Source organism: Arachis duranensis, chromosome 2 (genome assembly GCF_000817695.3).
Source record: "Arachis duranensis cultivar V14167 chromosome 2, aradu.V14167.gnm2.J7QH, whole genome shotgun sequence".
In the NCBI taxonomy this organism is placed as follows: domain Eukaryota; kingdom Viridiplantae; phylum Streptophyta; class Magnoliopsida; order Fabales; family Fabaceae; genus Arachis; species Arachis duranensis.
The window spans coordinates 14,465,132-14,478,968 of record NC_029773.3 but is presented as its reverse complement, the minus strand read 5'-3'; the positions used below and the strand labels follow the sequence as shown (position 1 = coordinate 14,478,968).

General features: G+C 35.8%; 2 protein-coding genes across 5 annotated transcripts; both read left to right on the top strand.

Annotated features, from left to right (window-relative positions):
- Positions 1-392: 392 nt before the first annotated feature.
- Positions 393-4,311, top strand: LOC107473674 (uncharacterized). 3 transcript variants are annotated; one of them, XM_021135123.2, is made up of 8 exons: positions 737-873; positions 1,324-1,405; positions 2,295-2,352; positions 2,500-2,580; positions 2,681-2,716; positions 2,858-3,097; positions 3,197-3,338; positions 3,416-4,311. In XM_021135123.2, exons 3-8 carry the CDS (start codon positions 2,314-2,316, stop codon positions 3,904-3,906), a joined length of 1,029 nt encoding a protein of 342 aa, XP_020990782.1. In that variant the 5' UTR covers positions 737-873; positions 1,324-1,405; positions 2,295-2,313; the 3' UTR covers positions 3,907-4,311. The 3 variants fall into 3 exon arrangements, with proteins under 3 accessions (XP_015948747.1, XP_015948746.1, XP_020990782.1); XM_016093261.3 differs by lacking the exon at positions 1,324-1,405 and having other exon boundaries at positions 393-873; positions 2,870-3,097; XM_016093260.3 differs by lacking the exon at positions 1,324-1,405 and having other exon boundaries at positions 395-873.
- Positions 4,312-5,517: 1,206 nt separating this feature from the next.
- On the top strand, positions 5,518-12,794 carry LOC107473672 (cysteine desulfurase 1, chloroplastic). 2 transcript variants are annotated; one of them, XM_016093257.3, is made up of 11 exons: positions 5,518-5,963; positions 7,808-8,088; positions 8,836-8,969; positions 9,057-9,216; positions 9,664-9,850; positions 10,641-10,786; positions 10,861-10,933; positions 11,094-11,157; positions 11,509-11,608; positions 11,950-12,108; positions 12,337-12,794. In XM_016093257.3, exons 2-11 carry the CDS (start codon positions 7,867-7,869, stop codon positions 12,505-12,507), a joined length of 1,416 nt encoding a protein of 471 aa, XP_015948743.1. In that variant the 5' UTR covers positions 5,518-5,963; positions 7,808-7,866; the 3' UTR covers positions 12,508-12,794. The 2 variants fall into 2 exon arrangements, with proteins under 2 accessions (XP_015948743.1, XP_015948745.1); XM_016093259.3 differs by having other exon boundaries at positions 5,518-6,056.
- Positions 12,795-13,837: the final 1,043 nt, after the last annotated feature.

The following is a 13,837-nucleotide window of genomic DNA, read 5'->3' as shown; positions in this document are numbered from 1 at the left end:
TCGTGAGTTAACTTGATTATATATATAATATTAAAAGTATATATTAAATACATATAGGATATGTTTATTAATAATTTAATATATATACCTATTATTTAAGCCATTTCATTAAGCCGAACTTGAATTTACGAAATAAATTCAAATATTAATGAGTCAAAACGATAAGCTAAATTTAATTTTCGTGAGCTAAATTTAAATTTAGTCTAGTTTAACTCAATTCAACTTACTTTCGGTTCTAAATAAAATATAAAAGGTACTCAACTACACAGCACTTTAAAATCTACTCTTGACTTTATCTCGTGATTTTTAACTAAGTACGAGAAAACTATATATTTAAATTATAGCTCGTTACCATATCATATTGTATTATATTATTATAAATTAAAATGAAAAATGAGAATAATTAGAGGGATATCTCGTATGAATTGAGCATCACCCATCGTCATCCATACCCATTACCCAAACCTCCCATGAATAATAATTATGAATTGAAACTTGAAACTCAACAGCGCTACCACTATTATCCTTCGCTTCCCTAATTTTGATTACAACCCGCCCCTGTTTCTCTCAAGATCCCTCATAATCCGTTGGAAAAGTTTCAAACTTGAGCTTTGAAGCTGGGGTTTTCTCGTTCCGCTTGTTGGGTCGTCTTCGAGATATGCGCGGAGCTGGCGGCGACGGCGGCGGTGGTGGTGGTGTCGCTGTCAGAGGTGGCAACATCTACTGGGGAAGGAAAGGGGGCACTGATTTCAGAGGAATCGTTGTGATCTTTGCTTGGGTTTCTGTTCCACACAACTTGCTTCGGGAATTCGTTGATTTGTACTCTTCTTTGGGATGGAATTCCCTTGTTTGTTATGCTCATTATCTTTCTGCGTAAGTTTTTCTTTCTAATTTTTAGATTTGTTTGGGTTAATTTGTATTTCTTTTAGGTCAATTTTTTCTGCATTAGCATGTAGTTGTTTGTTATTTAATAACTGATTTGATTATCAGATGGAGTTAATTGAATAAGAAGATGATGAAATTTGTGGGCTTAGTGTTAGATGAGAGGAATAGGTCGTATACCCAAATTAGTTTGAACTTAAAAAATTATGCTGTTGCATGGTATATCTTTGTCTTGGAGAGTAAAATTGTCAATTGTCAAATAGAATCTTTGCTTTTTAGGAAGTCAAGTTGGTTATTAATTCTAGCTAAAGTGGCAATCTAAATTCTAGCTAAAGTTTTTTGGCTTTAGAATCTTGGCCTCACTTTGTTCTAGCCTTCTAGCTAATATTCCGGTTTTTGCATCTCTTCTTTTGTGTGATTCTTTATTTTCCTAATTTTCAGTGTTCAAGCAAACAAGCAACGACCTACTTGTGGGTCTTTTTCTGGCCCGTTTAGTGAACTTTATCATGGGATGGCAGCTTTAGTGAGTTGGAACTTGCATTATCATGTTGGCCAAACCATGTTGAAACAAAATGGAACAGAAAAGTTTGGCTTGTATAAGCGCCTTTCATAGAATTAGGTTTTCACCATGATATTGATGAAAAACATTAAGTTCGTAGATAGTTGATGGGAAGTAGATGTGGACCTGTTTTATCAAGTAGAATTAAAATAGATGAAAATTTACCGGTGATAAACTAGAAAAGTTACTCTTATTGTTGCATCAGATACATGTTACAGAGTTTACACATAAAATCAGGAATATGGGTGGGTTGTAGAGGTGTAATTATTCTTGAGTCATTAAAATTTCTCCATAATTTTAGTTACCTATTATAAGACAGCAATAGTTTTAGCTGCAACTCTTTACAGAGGTTTGTGCTCTGCTTTGTTGCATTTGCAAATATTTGAGACCTGCCCACATGTACATGTGTCTATATCTTACATGGTTTGGGAAGCTTTTTTGTGCAATGAAGTTCAAATAGTTTGACTTCAGACGCGGAAAAGATATGGAACCCAGCTTCACTTCCAGCTATATAGATGTGATTTAGAATGGAAATGTTGCTGTGAGTCTGTGATTGTAAAAAGAATATGTTGAAAGGAGATTAGAGCATAAAATATTAATAATATCTGGTACTCTACTACATATTAAGTAGGCTTGAGTTGTTAGATGTTGCATGATCCTAAATTACTTCTGGCAAAGCACTTTGAGACATGATAAGTGATAGCCAACTACATTACTGTTGAAAGCATACTATTTCGTATTCGCATTTTGTCTCCGATCACTGCCTTATTTGATCTATACTTATTTGAGTTTATTGGATTGGTGTTTGATACTGACAGAAATGTCTATATTACAAATTTCTTCTCTCATGCAGATTCCATGATGAAAATGCCATGTCACTGGCATTTAGTGTTCTTGAGGAGCTTATTGAGGTCTGTGTTGGAAATTTGAAAACATGCAAATATCTATATATATCCTTTTAAGAAGCTGTGGTCACTAGGCACCATCCTCTTTATCTGTATATCTTGTCTATGTTCTACATTCTTGGATTATGCTAGAAACAATTTTGCATTTTGCAGGAACTGCGGATTAAGCCATGTCCTGTTGTATTTGCTGCGTTTTCTGCTGGATCAAAAGCCTGTCTGTACAAGGTATTTCAGGTAAGTTTTATTCATCTGATCTATCTTTGGCATATAGAGAATTAATGTATGTCCTATTAAAATAGAGATTCCCATTGTAACAGTTTTCATATAAATGCAGCTTATTGAAGGAGGATGTGAAGCTCGAATCCACATGGTAATCACCTTTTATTTTATTTTTATTTTAGGCTAACTATGAATTTTGCCTTTGTTCACTCTGTGCTTTCATCTTTGATTGATGAAATCTTTTAATGCAGATTTTTTTTAAACTTACTAATTATTAGTTTATTTTGTGAAGCATAACTATCAGTTGCTTAAGAGATGTGTTTCCGGGCACATCTACGATTCTGGCCCGCTAGATGTTACGAGTGATTTCGGCTTCCGCTTCTCTCTACACCCTTCCATTGCAAAAGTGCCCGGACCATCAAAGCTTGCTACCTGGGTAGCGAAATCTGTTGTTTCTGGTTTAGATGCTCTATATATAACTAGGTTGGAAGTCCTAGCATCTGAACATTGGCAAGCTTTATATTCTTCTGTGGTAAGTGTTGTTAGAACCCCTAACTAAGTCGAGCAGCCGGTATCTTTAGATATTTCTATTTTAAAATAAATTGGCTTTAATTGTCATTTTTGTTTTTAGAATTTTGGTGCCCCGTTTCTCGTTGTATGTTCTGAGAATGATGACCATGTGCGGTACCAAAGCATCTACGACTTTGCCCAACGGCTGTGCAATCTTGGTGGAGATGTCAACCTTTTAAATTTGAGTGGCTCATCTCACGTAGGTTTGTCTGAGGCCCAATTTCCCCTATGCCGTTTCTAATTTGGACATGTATAACACAAATGCTGTTACTTGTTTCAGGACACTACAAGCAGCATCCGATCCAATATAGGGCTGCTGTGAGCAATTTATTTGAGAAGGCTGCTTCGATATATTCGCAAAAACTGATCCTCGAACGAGAAAGAACTCATATGGAAGGTGCACAAGATGAGATATCCGAGTTAATCTGTGACCTTCAGAAGGTGGCTATCAATTCAAATAAGAGCCTTAGAAGAGTCGCAGTTGGGCCAAGCGACCATTTCTTTATGCCTAGTGCTGCCGGACATTACAATGATAGGGACTCTGGGACTGTGCAAGACGAACAGAAAGAAAAACCTGTTTTTCTGCCCAGCTCTCCAAGCATCAGTGCTCATAGTGTCCTTGGTCAATTTCTTTTTGATGTTTGCGTTCCGAAGAATGTCGAAGGTTGGGATGTTAAATTTTCCGGAACTCCAAACGGAAGGTTGTGTTCTTCAGCTCCTAGGCATTCACCTTTCAGTGGTATTAAACGCATCCGTCGCTCAAGGTTATGAAGTTGTTTCTTGCGTCCGATTGAGGAAATACTGTTATATAAGCTTGACTGAACCATCACCAATTTTCCTAGACATAATTAGAAGATATTATGGATTTTCGCTAGGACAAATGGATCATGCATTTTAAGGGACAATGGAAATTTAATGGTTGAAATGGCTTTGACTATTAATTCCTGGTTACCCTTAGAAACAGAAGGGTGTGTAACCTTGAAAGAAGAGGTTTTGATGGTTCAAATAGTTTGACTCACAAGGTAATTTCATGGGGGTAATCTCAAACTGTAATGTGGCATTTGTAGTTTGAGTTCAAGTTGGTTCCCTATGATGAAAATATCTGTACATAACTACATATTATTATTATTATTTATGTAATATATAGTTTTGAGGGAATATAAAGTTATGGTGTAACTTGCATGAGTCTTGGAACTTGCAAATTAACTTGCCTAACAAGGAAAAAACGAAGGTAAGTAAAAGGGATACATATAATTCCCCTTCTGATGTATTGTTTCTATTTGTTAATTTGGAATCCCCTAATCTTACATATGTTAAATGTGTGGGTTGGGCAGTGATTGTTGAATTGATTCAATTGCTTTTTTTTTTTTATGGAGAAGCGGGAGTCAGGGACCCCAAAATAGCAAGCAAAAACTACAAGCTTCTAAGTCTAAAAGAACCATTCATGTCAAAAGTTAAAGCTAAAATAATATCAGGTGTAGGCGCATCAAAAATGTGGAGGCCTATGGGAAGGTCATGCCCCTTCTTGGCCATTATATCTGCAACTGCATTGGCTTCTCTTAAGGTGTGATTTCAATCAATATTTTGCACGCGCCTGCTTAGGATCAGGATATCTTGTACAAGAGCTGCACAAGGGTGGGAGCTTGGACATCCTGTTTTAATAGCCTGAATAGCCATTAGAGAGTCAGATTCCACAATAATATTCTGTAAATCATTAGCAACTGCTATTTGGAGGCCTTTAATAATTCCCCAAAGTTCAGCATGCATAATAGTACAATTCCCCAATTGCTACCCTTAATATTAATCTCTCTTGTAATGATAATTCAAGTTTTCATTTTAATTTTAATGGTTTTCCATCCTAATAGCTACTCTATTTTATTTGTCACTCATTTATTTTTACTAATCTCTTTATCAATGTATGAATTTAGAAAAATAGAGTATATGGTGTCCATGATTATGATGATTATAATAGTTACAAAATTTTAACAATATTTTAAGGTGGTGTTAAAATTAAAGTTGATTTTTTTTATATTTTCGTAATATTTTTTTAAATATTAAAATTATATAAATACAATGCCAAAGGAACATTAGGAAAATGTATAAAAAGTGTTGCAATTTGCCGCTAATTTTTTTGGTAATGGATTCAAAGAGTGTGTTATGCTTAGTTATAAAAAATCGGTGTTTTTGGCAATGTTCTGAAAATCTGAAAATCGGGCCGGATTGGTCGGTCGGATCGGTTTAATTGTGAACTGATAGTATTAACGGTTCGATCAGGCATATAAACCGATTAAAAACTGTTGAATCGGATTAGAATCGGCCGGTCAGACCGAACCGGAACCAGACCGGTTTACACAAGGGAAGCTCCTTCGTTTCTTTCTCCGTTCTCCCTTTCTTTCTTTCAGTCGGAGAAATCACACAAACCCAACCACAAAACCCTAGCACTGTAAGCCTACACCACCGCCACAAGGAGGGGGCATACTGCCGCCGTCCGTCGCACTCAAAGTTCGCCACCCGTCATCTAGCTTCCCTCGTGCTCCAAGTTTTCAACCCCTGTTAGCTGTCACCGATCGCGGTTGCTTCCTCGAGCTCGGCGTCCGTCGTCTTTGTCTGCTCAGCCGCGCTTCCGTCGCCGTTTGTTTGCCGTTCACGTTCGCGTCTTCGTTCGCGTTCTTCGCCGTTCGCGTTCGCTCGGCGTTCACCGTTCGCGTTCACTCGTTGTTCACCGTTCGAGTTCGCGTTCGTCTGGAAGCCACGTTGCTCTGCTTCAAACTCTGCGACCAACCCGCGTGCTCCACTCAGCCGTCGAACTGCTGTCTGTTGTCCCCGCCGTGAGTTCCCTAAACCCGCCACCAGACAATACACTCACACAATAGACAACACCAATACTCTTCTTCAAACTCTGCAACTTCTTATTTGATTTGGTAGTGGTTTGGATTTTTTCATAGCCTAAATTAAAGTTACAATAGTTTTGTTCTCTTCTCTATCACATTGAAATTAAGCTTTGGATTTTCTTATTTCGTTTTAATTTTACCGCACTCAACATGTTTGATGAAATGCTTTAACAATATTTCTGATTGGTTTTATAATTTCTAGCTTTTATAATTTCTCCCAGTCAAGGTTAGTGGTCTGAACTCTGAAATTTCAAATTACTCAAATATGCAATTTCTGAAATTAGGGATTTGTGAATCTGAACTCTGAAGTTAGTGATTGATTTCTGATATGTTACTGATTTTGTTCTAATATGTGTTTTTGTTACTGATTCTGAAATTGAGTAATGGATTTGTTACTGATTCTGTCCTGTGGTCTTATGGATGATTATTGGATTTCTAGCAGTTCTGTTGCTGTTTTTAATTTGGATTATGATTTATTGATTTTAGTTATGGATGAAAGTATTAATCAAGAAGTAGTTGCTGATAATGCCTGTTTGAGTAATAATTCGTCTGCCAATCCTCTTAATTCAAATGATTCTGCTAATCCTAATCCACTTAGTTCGAATAATAGTCAGTCACAAGATTCTTCTAATTTATGGATTTTGATGATTGATAAATCTTCATGTTGGTTTTTAATATTTAGATATTTCTTTTTACTATTTAACTTTTGAGATTGTATTTTGATAAGATCATATGGATTTGATTGATGACACTTTGTTGTTGAATGCTAATTTTTGTTGTTGAATGGCCTGTTTGTTGCTGAATGATAATTTTTGTTGCTGAATTCTGTTGGTAATGGTGTTTTTGCTGGTGAATGTCCTGCTGTTTTTATTTCTTTTTGTTGCTGCTGAATGTTGGTGGCAGAATTTAGATATGGTCATGTTGATAATTTTTTTATTTTCCAATGTGCTGTGGCTAGTCTTTAATTTCGTATCTGGTTATGGATACTCCTTTGTTTTGTAGTTGCTGGTTTTGCTTTGATTTGTAGTTGCTGGCTCCTAATTATTGTTGGTTTTGCTGGCTTTGTTTGTTGCTGAATGTTGGTGGCAGAATTTAGATATGGTCATGTTGATCATTTTTTGATTTTTCATTATGCTGTAGCTGGTCTTTAATTTTGTTTTAATTAATAAAAACTTTTATTAATTTCAGTTATGGATAATAGTATTAATCAAATAGAGATTAATAAAACTTTTATTAATTTCGAATGATGCTGCTAATCCTAATCCTAATCCACTGAAGCAAATTTGCAACAAGTTCTTGCGGATTTTGATGATTGATAAATCATGATGTTGGGATTTAATATTTTTTTGGTAACTGGTTGGGATTTAATATTTAGATATGTTTTTTTACTATTTAATTTTTTAGTTTATATTTTGATAAGATCATATGGATTAGGTTGATGATATTTTATGTAGTGTTTTAAATTTCGAAGATATAAGATTTATATTAGACTATAATTATATTTTAGGATGTTTATTTCTAATTTATTTATTATTTTATTCTAAAATAGTTTTTCCGGTTGAATCACCGGTTGGACCAGTGACTAGAACGGTTCGATGACCGGTCTGGTTCTCAGAACCTTGCTAATTCCTATACATCAATTCTTTACCTCTAAATTTTGTAATTAACACACGCTTTTTAGTTTTTTCGGTTGAATTTCTAAGTTTATTCCCTCCCACGAAATTCTCACCCCTTTTATTTTATTTATTTAATTTTACTCTGCTTTCTTGCTTCTTCTGCAGCACAATTCACCAAAATAACTGCGGGTTTGCGATTCTGTTGTTGGGAGTTGATCCGAAAAATGGAAGTTTTGCTGCCAAAACTTCCATCTTTCAAGTTCTCAAGCCCCATTTGTTGCTGTTCAATAAGCACTAGGAGCTCTTCTTATGTGAAATTCGGATTCCGTCGATTTTCTTCTCTATCTGTTTGTGCATCAACCATTAATGAAGCTGTAGCTGAACCATCCCTTGGTTCCCCTTCTTTGGGGCACACCACAAGACCCCATTTTCCTATACTTCACCAGGTGACTACTTTCTTATCTTATCTTATCCTCGCTTTCATTTTTTTATCCTTTGTCATTTATGTTTAGCCTGTGAATGATTAGAAAATGTTTAGATAAGATGTTAGCTTTTTAATTTGATATACTTGCTAGTTGTGATGCTCAAGCACTTCATTTTTACTCATGTAGGCGTGTATATGTATCATATACATATACGTTAACCTTCTTAAATTCATGACTAATTTCTAGAAAAGTGCCGTATTTATGGATCATATTCGATATTTGCATTCTTATCTGTGCAACATAGTTCGCAAGCTTAGACAAAGTTTAGACCCACTTTGACATTGTGGAAACATTGAAGCTACGAAAGATAGTCTCCTTGACTGCTCACTTACTGAAGCTTAAATGTTCTAATTTATCTTTTCGTCTTTGCTCTATGTTGTGATTGTGATTCACATCCCTAAAGCTTGCATTTCTTGTGTAACTCTTAGTTTATAGAGGAAGAATGTGTTCATTTGATGGATGAGATCTACAACTTTTTGCCAAACCTTAAGTCAATGGTTAAACACCTAATTCTCATATCAAACAATCGCTAAGTATTGTAGTAAAGTAATGTGAATAGTTATAGAATGCTTGAATTCCAATGCCAAAGAAATGTGGTTCAAAGGTTTCTCTTCATTAATAAAAATATTAAAAAAATGGTGAAAAAGTCACTCCATATGTTATTCTTTAATATCATAAAGTTATGATACTCTCAAACTCAATTCGCAGGAAGTAAATGGCTCAAAACTTGTTTACTTAGACAATGCAGCAACTTCTCAGAAGCCTACCGTTGTTTTGAAGACACTGCAAAGCTACTACGAAGCATACAATTCGAATGTACATCGGGGCATACATTTCTTGAGGCAAGTATAGTGTAATATTAATAACTAAAATTCTAATTGCATAATTTGGTTGTATGTTTTATCTTGCACAATTTTTTATGAATACAGTGCAAAGGCCACGGATCAGTATGAAGCAGCTAGAAGGAAGGTTGCAAGTTTTATAAATGCTTCTGACTCCAGTGAAATTGTATTTACGAGAAATGCTACTGAAGCTATCAATCTAGTGGCTTATTCTTGGGGCTTGTCAAATTTAAAGAGAGATGATGAGGTATTTAATGATAGAGTAATGTTATACATCCAAGTCTTTTCATGAACCAAGTCCAACCAAGTTAAACAATAAGACTTGGAGTAATGCTATCTATAATTGACTTTTGTTGATGTTAGACCAACTTGGTTGGACTTGGTTAACAAAAATCACTTGGATGTGTAGCATTATTCTTAATGATATATATCTTTATGAATGTCAAATAACATAATTGTTCAAAAGCCTGAGATCATTTTGTGTGTCTTCTTAAGTTTTGAAGAAAGTATTAAGGATTAATTTGAATTGGCAAAAGGAATTCAATAATAGAAATTTGAATATCAAGAAACATTGGGTATCTTTTAGTTAATTAAATTTCCCTAGTCTTGGTGTCCTTGTTAATGTTTGTGTTCCACCATTATGTCCAAATCTTGCCCTCATCAAATCCTCCATTCTATATATATATTCTTACAGATTATACTTACGGTTGCTGAACATCACAGTGCGATTGTTCCTTGGCAACTACTAGCTCAAAAAGTTGGGGCTGTTTTGAAATTTGTGAACTTAAACCAATATGAAATTCCAGATATGGACAAATTGAAAGAACTGCTGTCAAGGAAGACCAAGTTAGTTGTTGTCCATCATGTTTCAAATGTGCTTGGTATGTTTCTTATTTCTTATTATGTTTCTTTGTGTTGATTGAACAATACTTCAATATGTATACCATCAAAGATCATGTGCTTCTTGGGTTGATGGCTTGATGAACTTTTTATGTCACAACAAGGTCACTAGGTTTCTAAGCTTGCTATATGGCATACTCAATGTTCTTCCGCAAAACTTTTCAAATTAGGTATCACTTAGCATTGAACATTCCAAATTAGTATTTTTTTTCCCCCTCATTGAACTTGAAGAAACATATTAGGTATGAAAAGGTAAGAGACGAAACCTATTACTAGGAGAGTTAATTCCAAAACAGCCAGGCTGCTGAAGGATTGTCTTTAGTTTAAATGGGAGCTCTATGTCTCACAGAGGCTGATAAGTGGCGCTTGTATCAGCATTCTGTAGGGTTTGGTTTAATCACACTTTTAAGAACAGAGAGTTTACTTTGCAAATCAATTTGTAAAGTGGTCCTTAATGGAGTATGAAGTGGCAATCCAAAACTTATTCTATAATGGAATCCACAAAATCTGGTTATTCTATAAGTTAAAAAAAATCTTATTAATATCAAGCAGAAACTAATGCTTAGCGCAGTACTCAATTCCATTACAACCTTAATAAGGTTAAATATCAGTGCATACATCGTATGTGAACTGTAACAGCATCCTAATTTCTCTTGCTGTGTTTTTTCAATTTTTAGACTTCTATTTTATGCAGCATTGCAGCTGGTAGTACTTGTTGCTCACTTTTGGAGTTTATAGCTAAAATGAACTAGTTTTGATATATTTGTACAGCTTCGGTACTTCCTGTTAGAGATATTGCTAACTGGGCTCATGATGTTGGAGCAAAAGTGCTTGTAGATGCCTGTCAGAGTGTTCCACACATGACAGTTGATGTTCACAGCCTCAATGTTGATTTTCTTGTTGCTTCTTCTCACAAGGTTAGGATTGTTAACTTATTTTTGCTTGTATTTCTTTGGAACAATATATTAAGTTTGTCAAATATTTCTTCCAGATGTGTGGGCCTACAGGTGTTGGATTCTTATATGGTAAAATAGACCTCTTGTCGTCCATGCCTCCCTTTTTAGGTAAGTAATTAGACAGGGTATTTCCCTTGCGTCTTCTCGTTCAAATAGGAAATGACTATAAAATAAAATTGAAGCCCTATTTTTTTTTGGAACCATGATTAATGATATTGTCTTTTGAAGCTAATATACTGATGGCAACCTCGGCCTTTTCTTTGTCTAGGTGGTGGTGAAATGATTTCAGATGTATTTCTTGATCACTCAACTTATGCTGAACCTCCATCCAGGTTTGTGAACTTGCTTTTCCCGACTCTTATCTTATGGATAGTCTTATGTGACCTTGGGTGGAGATCACAAGTTTGATGAAGAGCATTTGTGGTTCTATTAATTTGCATGTCTATGTCTAATAATTTCTTTGCTTCTATGTTTTTAAAATTAACTCAGTAGTCAGTGTTACTGACAGATTTTAACTTCTCAATCCTTTAACTTCAAAAGGATCAACCATCTACAGTTACTGTTAGTAATAGATAAATAAGTGATAGATAATATGTAGTTGTTGTTCTCTTTGCAACTTTTTTCTGTTTGGCATACTATTAGTTGACTGTGTCTAATTATTCGATGCACTCTGATTGTCCTAGATTTGAGGCCGGAACACCAGCAATTGGGGAAGCAATTGGTTTAGGAGCAGCAATTGATTACTTATCTGGGATTGGTATGCAAACCATACATGATTATGAGGTAACTTAGGCTTCAATCTTTTAAAGGACAAGCTATTTTATGATTCAAAGAACAAGAAAGATACATGCTATGAATCTATCAAAAGCATTAGCAAGCTTGATGTTCCTCTTAACTTTTTTCTCTTTCTTTTGGGGGGACAACCCAAAAAGGAAAACTGATAGAAATGGTTAACGAAATGCGTTCTAAATGAAAATGATCTGTGCTTATGTGAGAGAAACTGCACTGTAAATTAAATTTGATAAATCTTTCCACGCTTGTGCTTAGTCACATATGTTGATATTAACAGTTTGTCTGGTGCAAGGTTAACTATTTTGATTCCAATGAAATGTGAAATTTCACAGGTGGAGCTGGGAAGATATCTTTATGAAAGGCTCCTTTCAATCCCAAATATTCGCATCTATGGGCCGGCACCTTCAGAAAAAATTAAACGAGCTGCACTTTGTTCTTTCAATGTTGAAAATATTCACGCAACCGATCTTGCAACATTTCTTGATCAACAGGTAAGAGGATAAAAATGACCATCCCCAGTCCCCACACGCAAAGTTCTCCAAGAACCATTTTTTTCAAGAAAGAAGCTATAGATAGCAATCATGATGATCTTTTGCCATTGTATGCCTGCTAAAAAACGTACTATTTAGCATTTTTGGAATTATGATCAGCATTGCATTGAGCATGTTTGGAAATTATTTCTGTCTTGAATTGCAATTGATGATGTAACATCTTTTCAGCATGGAGTGGCTATCAGATCGGGTCACCATTGCACCCAACCCCTCCATCGGTACTTGGGAGTCAATGCAAGTGCACGTGCAAGTCTCTATTTCTATAACACTAAGGAGGATGTTGACAATTTTATCCAGGCCCTCAATGACACAGTCAACTTCTTCAGTTCATTCAAGTAATCAGAATGTATTGTTATGTAAATCAATTTTTCTTTTTGTATGTCATCTCACTGTTAGGTCAATTGGTAGGGACGTGCTATCTCAATGTTCTTGAATTAAATTCCTTCTAATGATCTTAGTGGTGGAGGCGTCTTGTAAATTTTGGGTTTCATTGTCTAAATTGTGGAACACCATATCATCAACCTCCTAAACTTGTATGTATAATGAAATTGATGCTGAATTTCAGTATCGAAACAAAAGAATGATGCTTAGGCATTGTTTTATACCTAGTCAATATTTAAAATCAATTCTATATATGTCAAGCAGCACAGGCAATGGAATTGTCAAGCAGCACAGGCAATGGAGAGCCCTGTAAATTCAAAGACATGCACCAAAAAATCTATTCTATATATGTTACTGGGTCGTTAAGTTGATAAAAAAAAAAATTTTTCAATAAAAAAATATTTGAATTCTAGTGGTTTTATTGATGTATCCCCCAGTCTATATAGGGTATCAGGGTAAGTTTTTAACTCTTTTTCATCCAATCCCAACTTATCAAACGCTGGTTTGAATAGGATGTCGGCCGAGCTCTTCTGGTCCACCAAGGTTCTGTGTAGATGGGCGTTTGCATGGATCATAGTTATCATTACCGGATCATCATGTCCGGGAATAATGTATTGCCCATCTTCTTTAGTGAAGGAGATGGTTGGGAGGTCGGGGACTTCACCCCCGACCTGATAGACCTCCTTTAGGTGCTTTTTGCGAGATGACTTTGTGAGATCGCCTCTCGTAAATCCTCCTGAGATCATATGTATATGTCTTTTCGGGATTTGTGGTAGTGGATCTTTTCGGTCCTCCTCTCGCTTTCTCTTGCCATGGTGGTCCGACCTTTCCATAAGATATCTGTCAAGCCAACCTTCTCTAACCAGTTTTTCTATCACATTTTTCAGGTCGTAACACTCTTTTGTTGAGTGACCATATAGCTTATGGTACTCGCAATATTCGCCACGACTTCTCCCTTTTTTATTTTTAATGGGTCTAGGGGGAGGTAGCCTTTTGGAATGACAAATCTCCCTCTATACATCGACCAGGGAGACTCATAGAGGAGTATAGGAGTGATATCTTCTGGACCTTTCAAGGCCAACTTCCTCTTTTTTCTTGGGCTCTCTCTCTTTCTCTTTTGATGAGTGAGAGTGCCCAGATCGCCAATTTGGCTCTCGTAGCCTGGCATTCTCTTCCATGTTGGTGTACTTCTCGGCTCTTTTTTGTACATCACTCAAGGAAGTCAGGTGCTTTTTCGAGATGGACTGAGAGAAGGGGCCTTCTCGGAGTCCATTTACTAGGCCCATAA

Coding starts and splice junctions, on each gene's coding strand:
- LOC107473674 (XM_016093260.3), top strand. CDS start 659: ATGCGCGGAGCTGGCGGCGACGGCGGCGGTGGTGGTGGTGTCGCTGTC. Junction 2,581..2,680: donor GTCTGTACAAGGTATTTCAG/GTAAGTTTTATT, acceptor ATATAAATGCAG/CTTATTGAAGGAGGATGTGA. Junction 2,717..2,857: donor GTGAAGCTCGAATCCACATG/GTAATCACCTTT, acceptor TATTTTGTGAAG/CATAACTATCAGTTGCTTAA.
- LOC107473672 (XM_016093257.3), top strand. CDS start 7,867: ATGGAAGTTTTGCTGCCAAAACTTCCATCTTTCAAGTTCTCAAGCCCC. Junction 8,970..9,056: donor CGGGGCATACATTTCTTGAG/GCAAGTATAGTG, acceptor TTATGAATACAG/TGCAAAGGCCACGGATCAGT. Junction 10,787..10,860: donor TTGTTGCTTCTTCTCACAAG/GTTAGGATTGTT, acceptor TATTTCTTCCAG/ATGTGTGGGCCTACAGGTGT.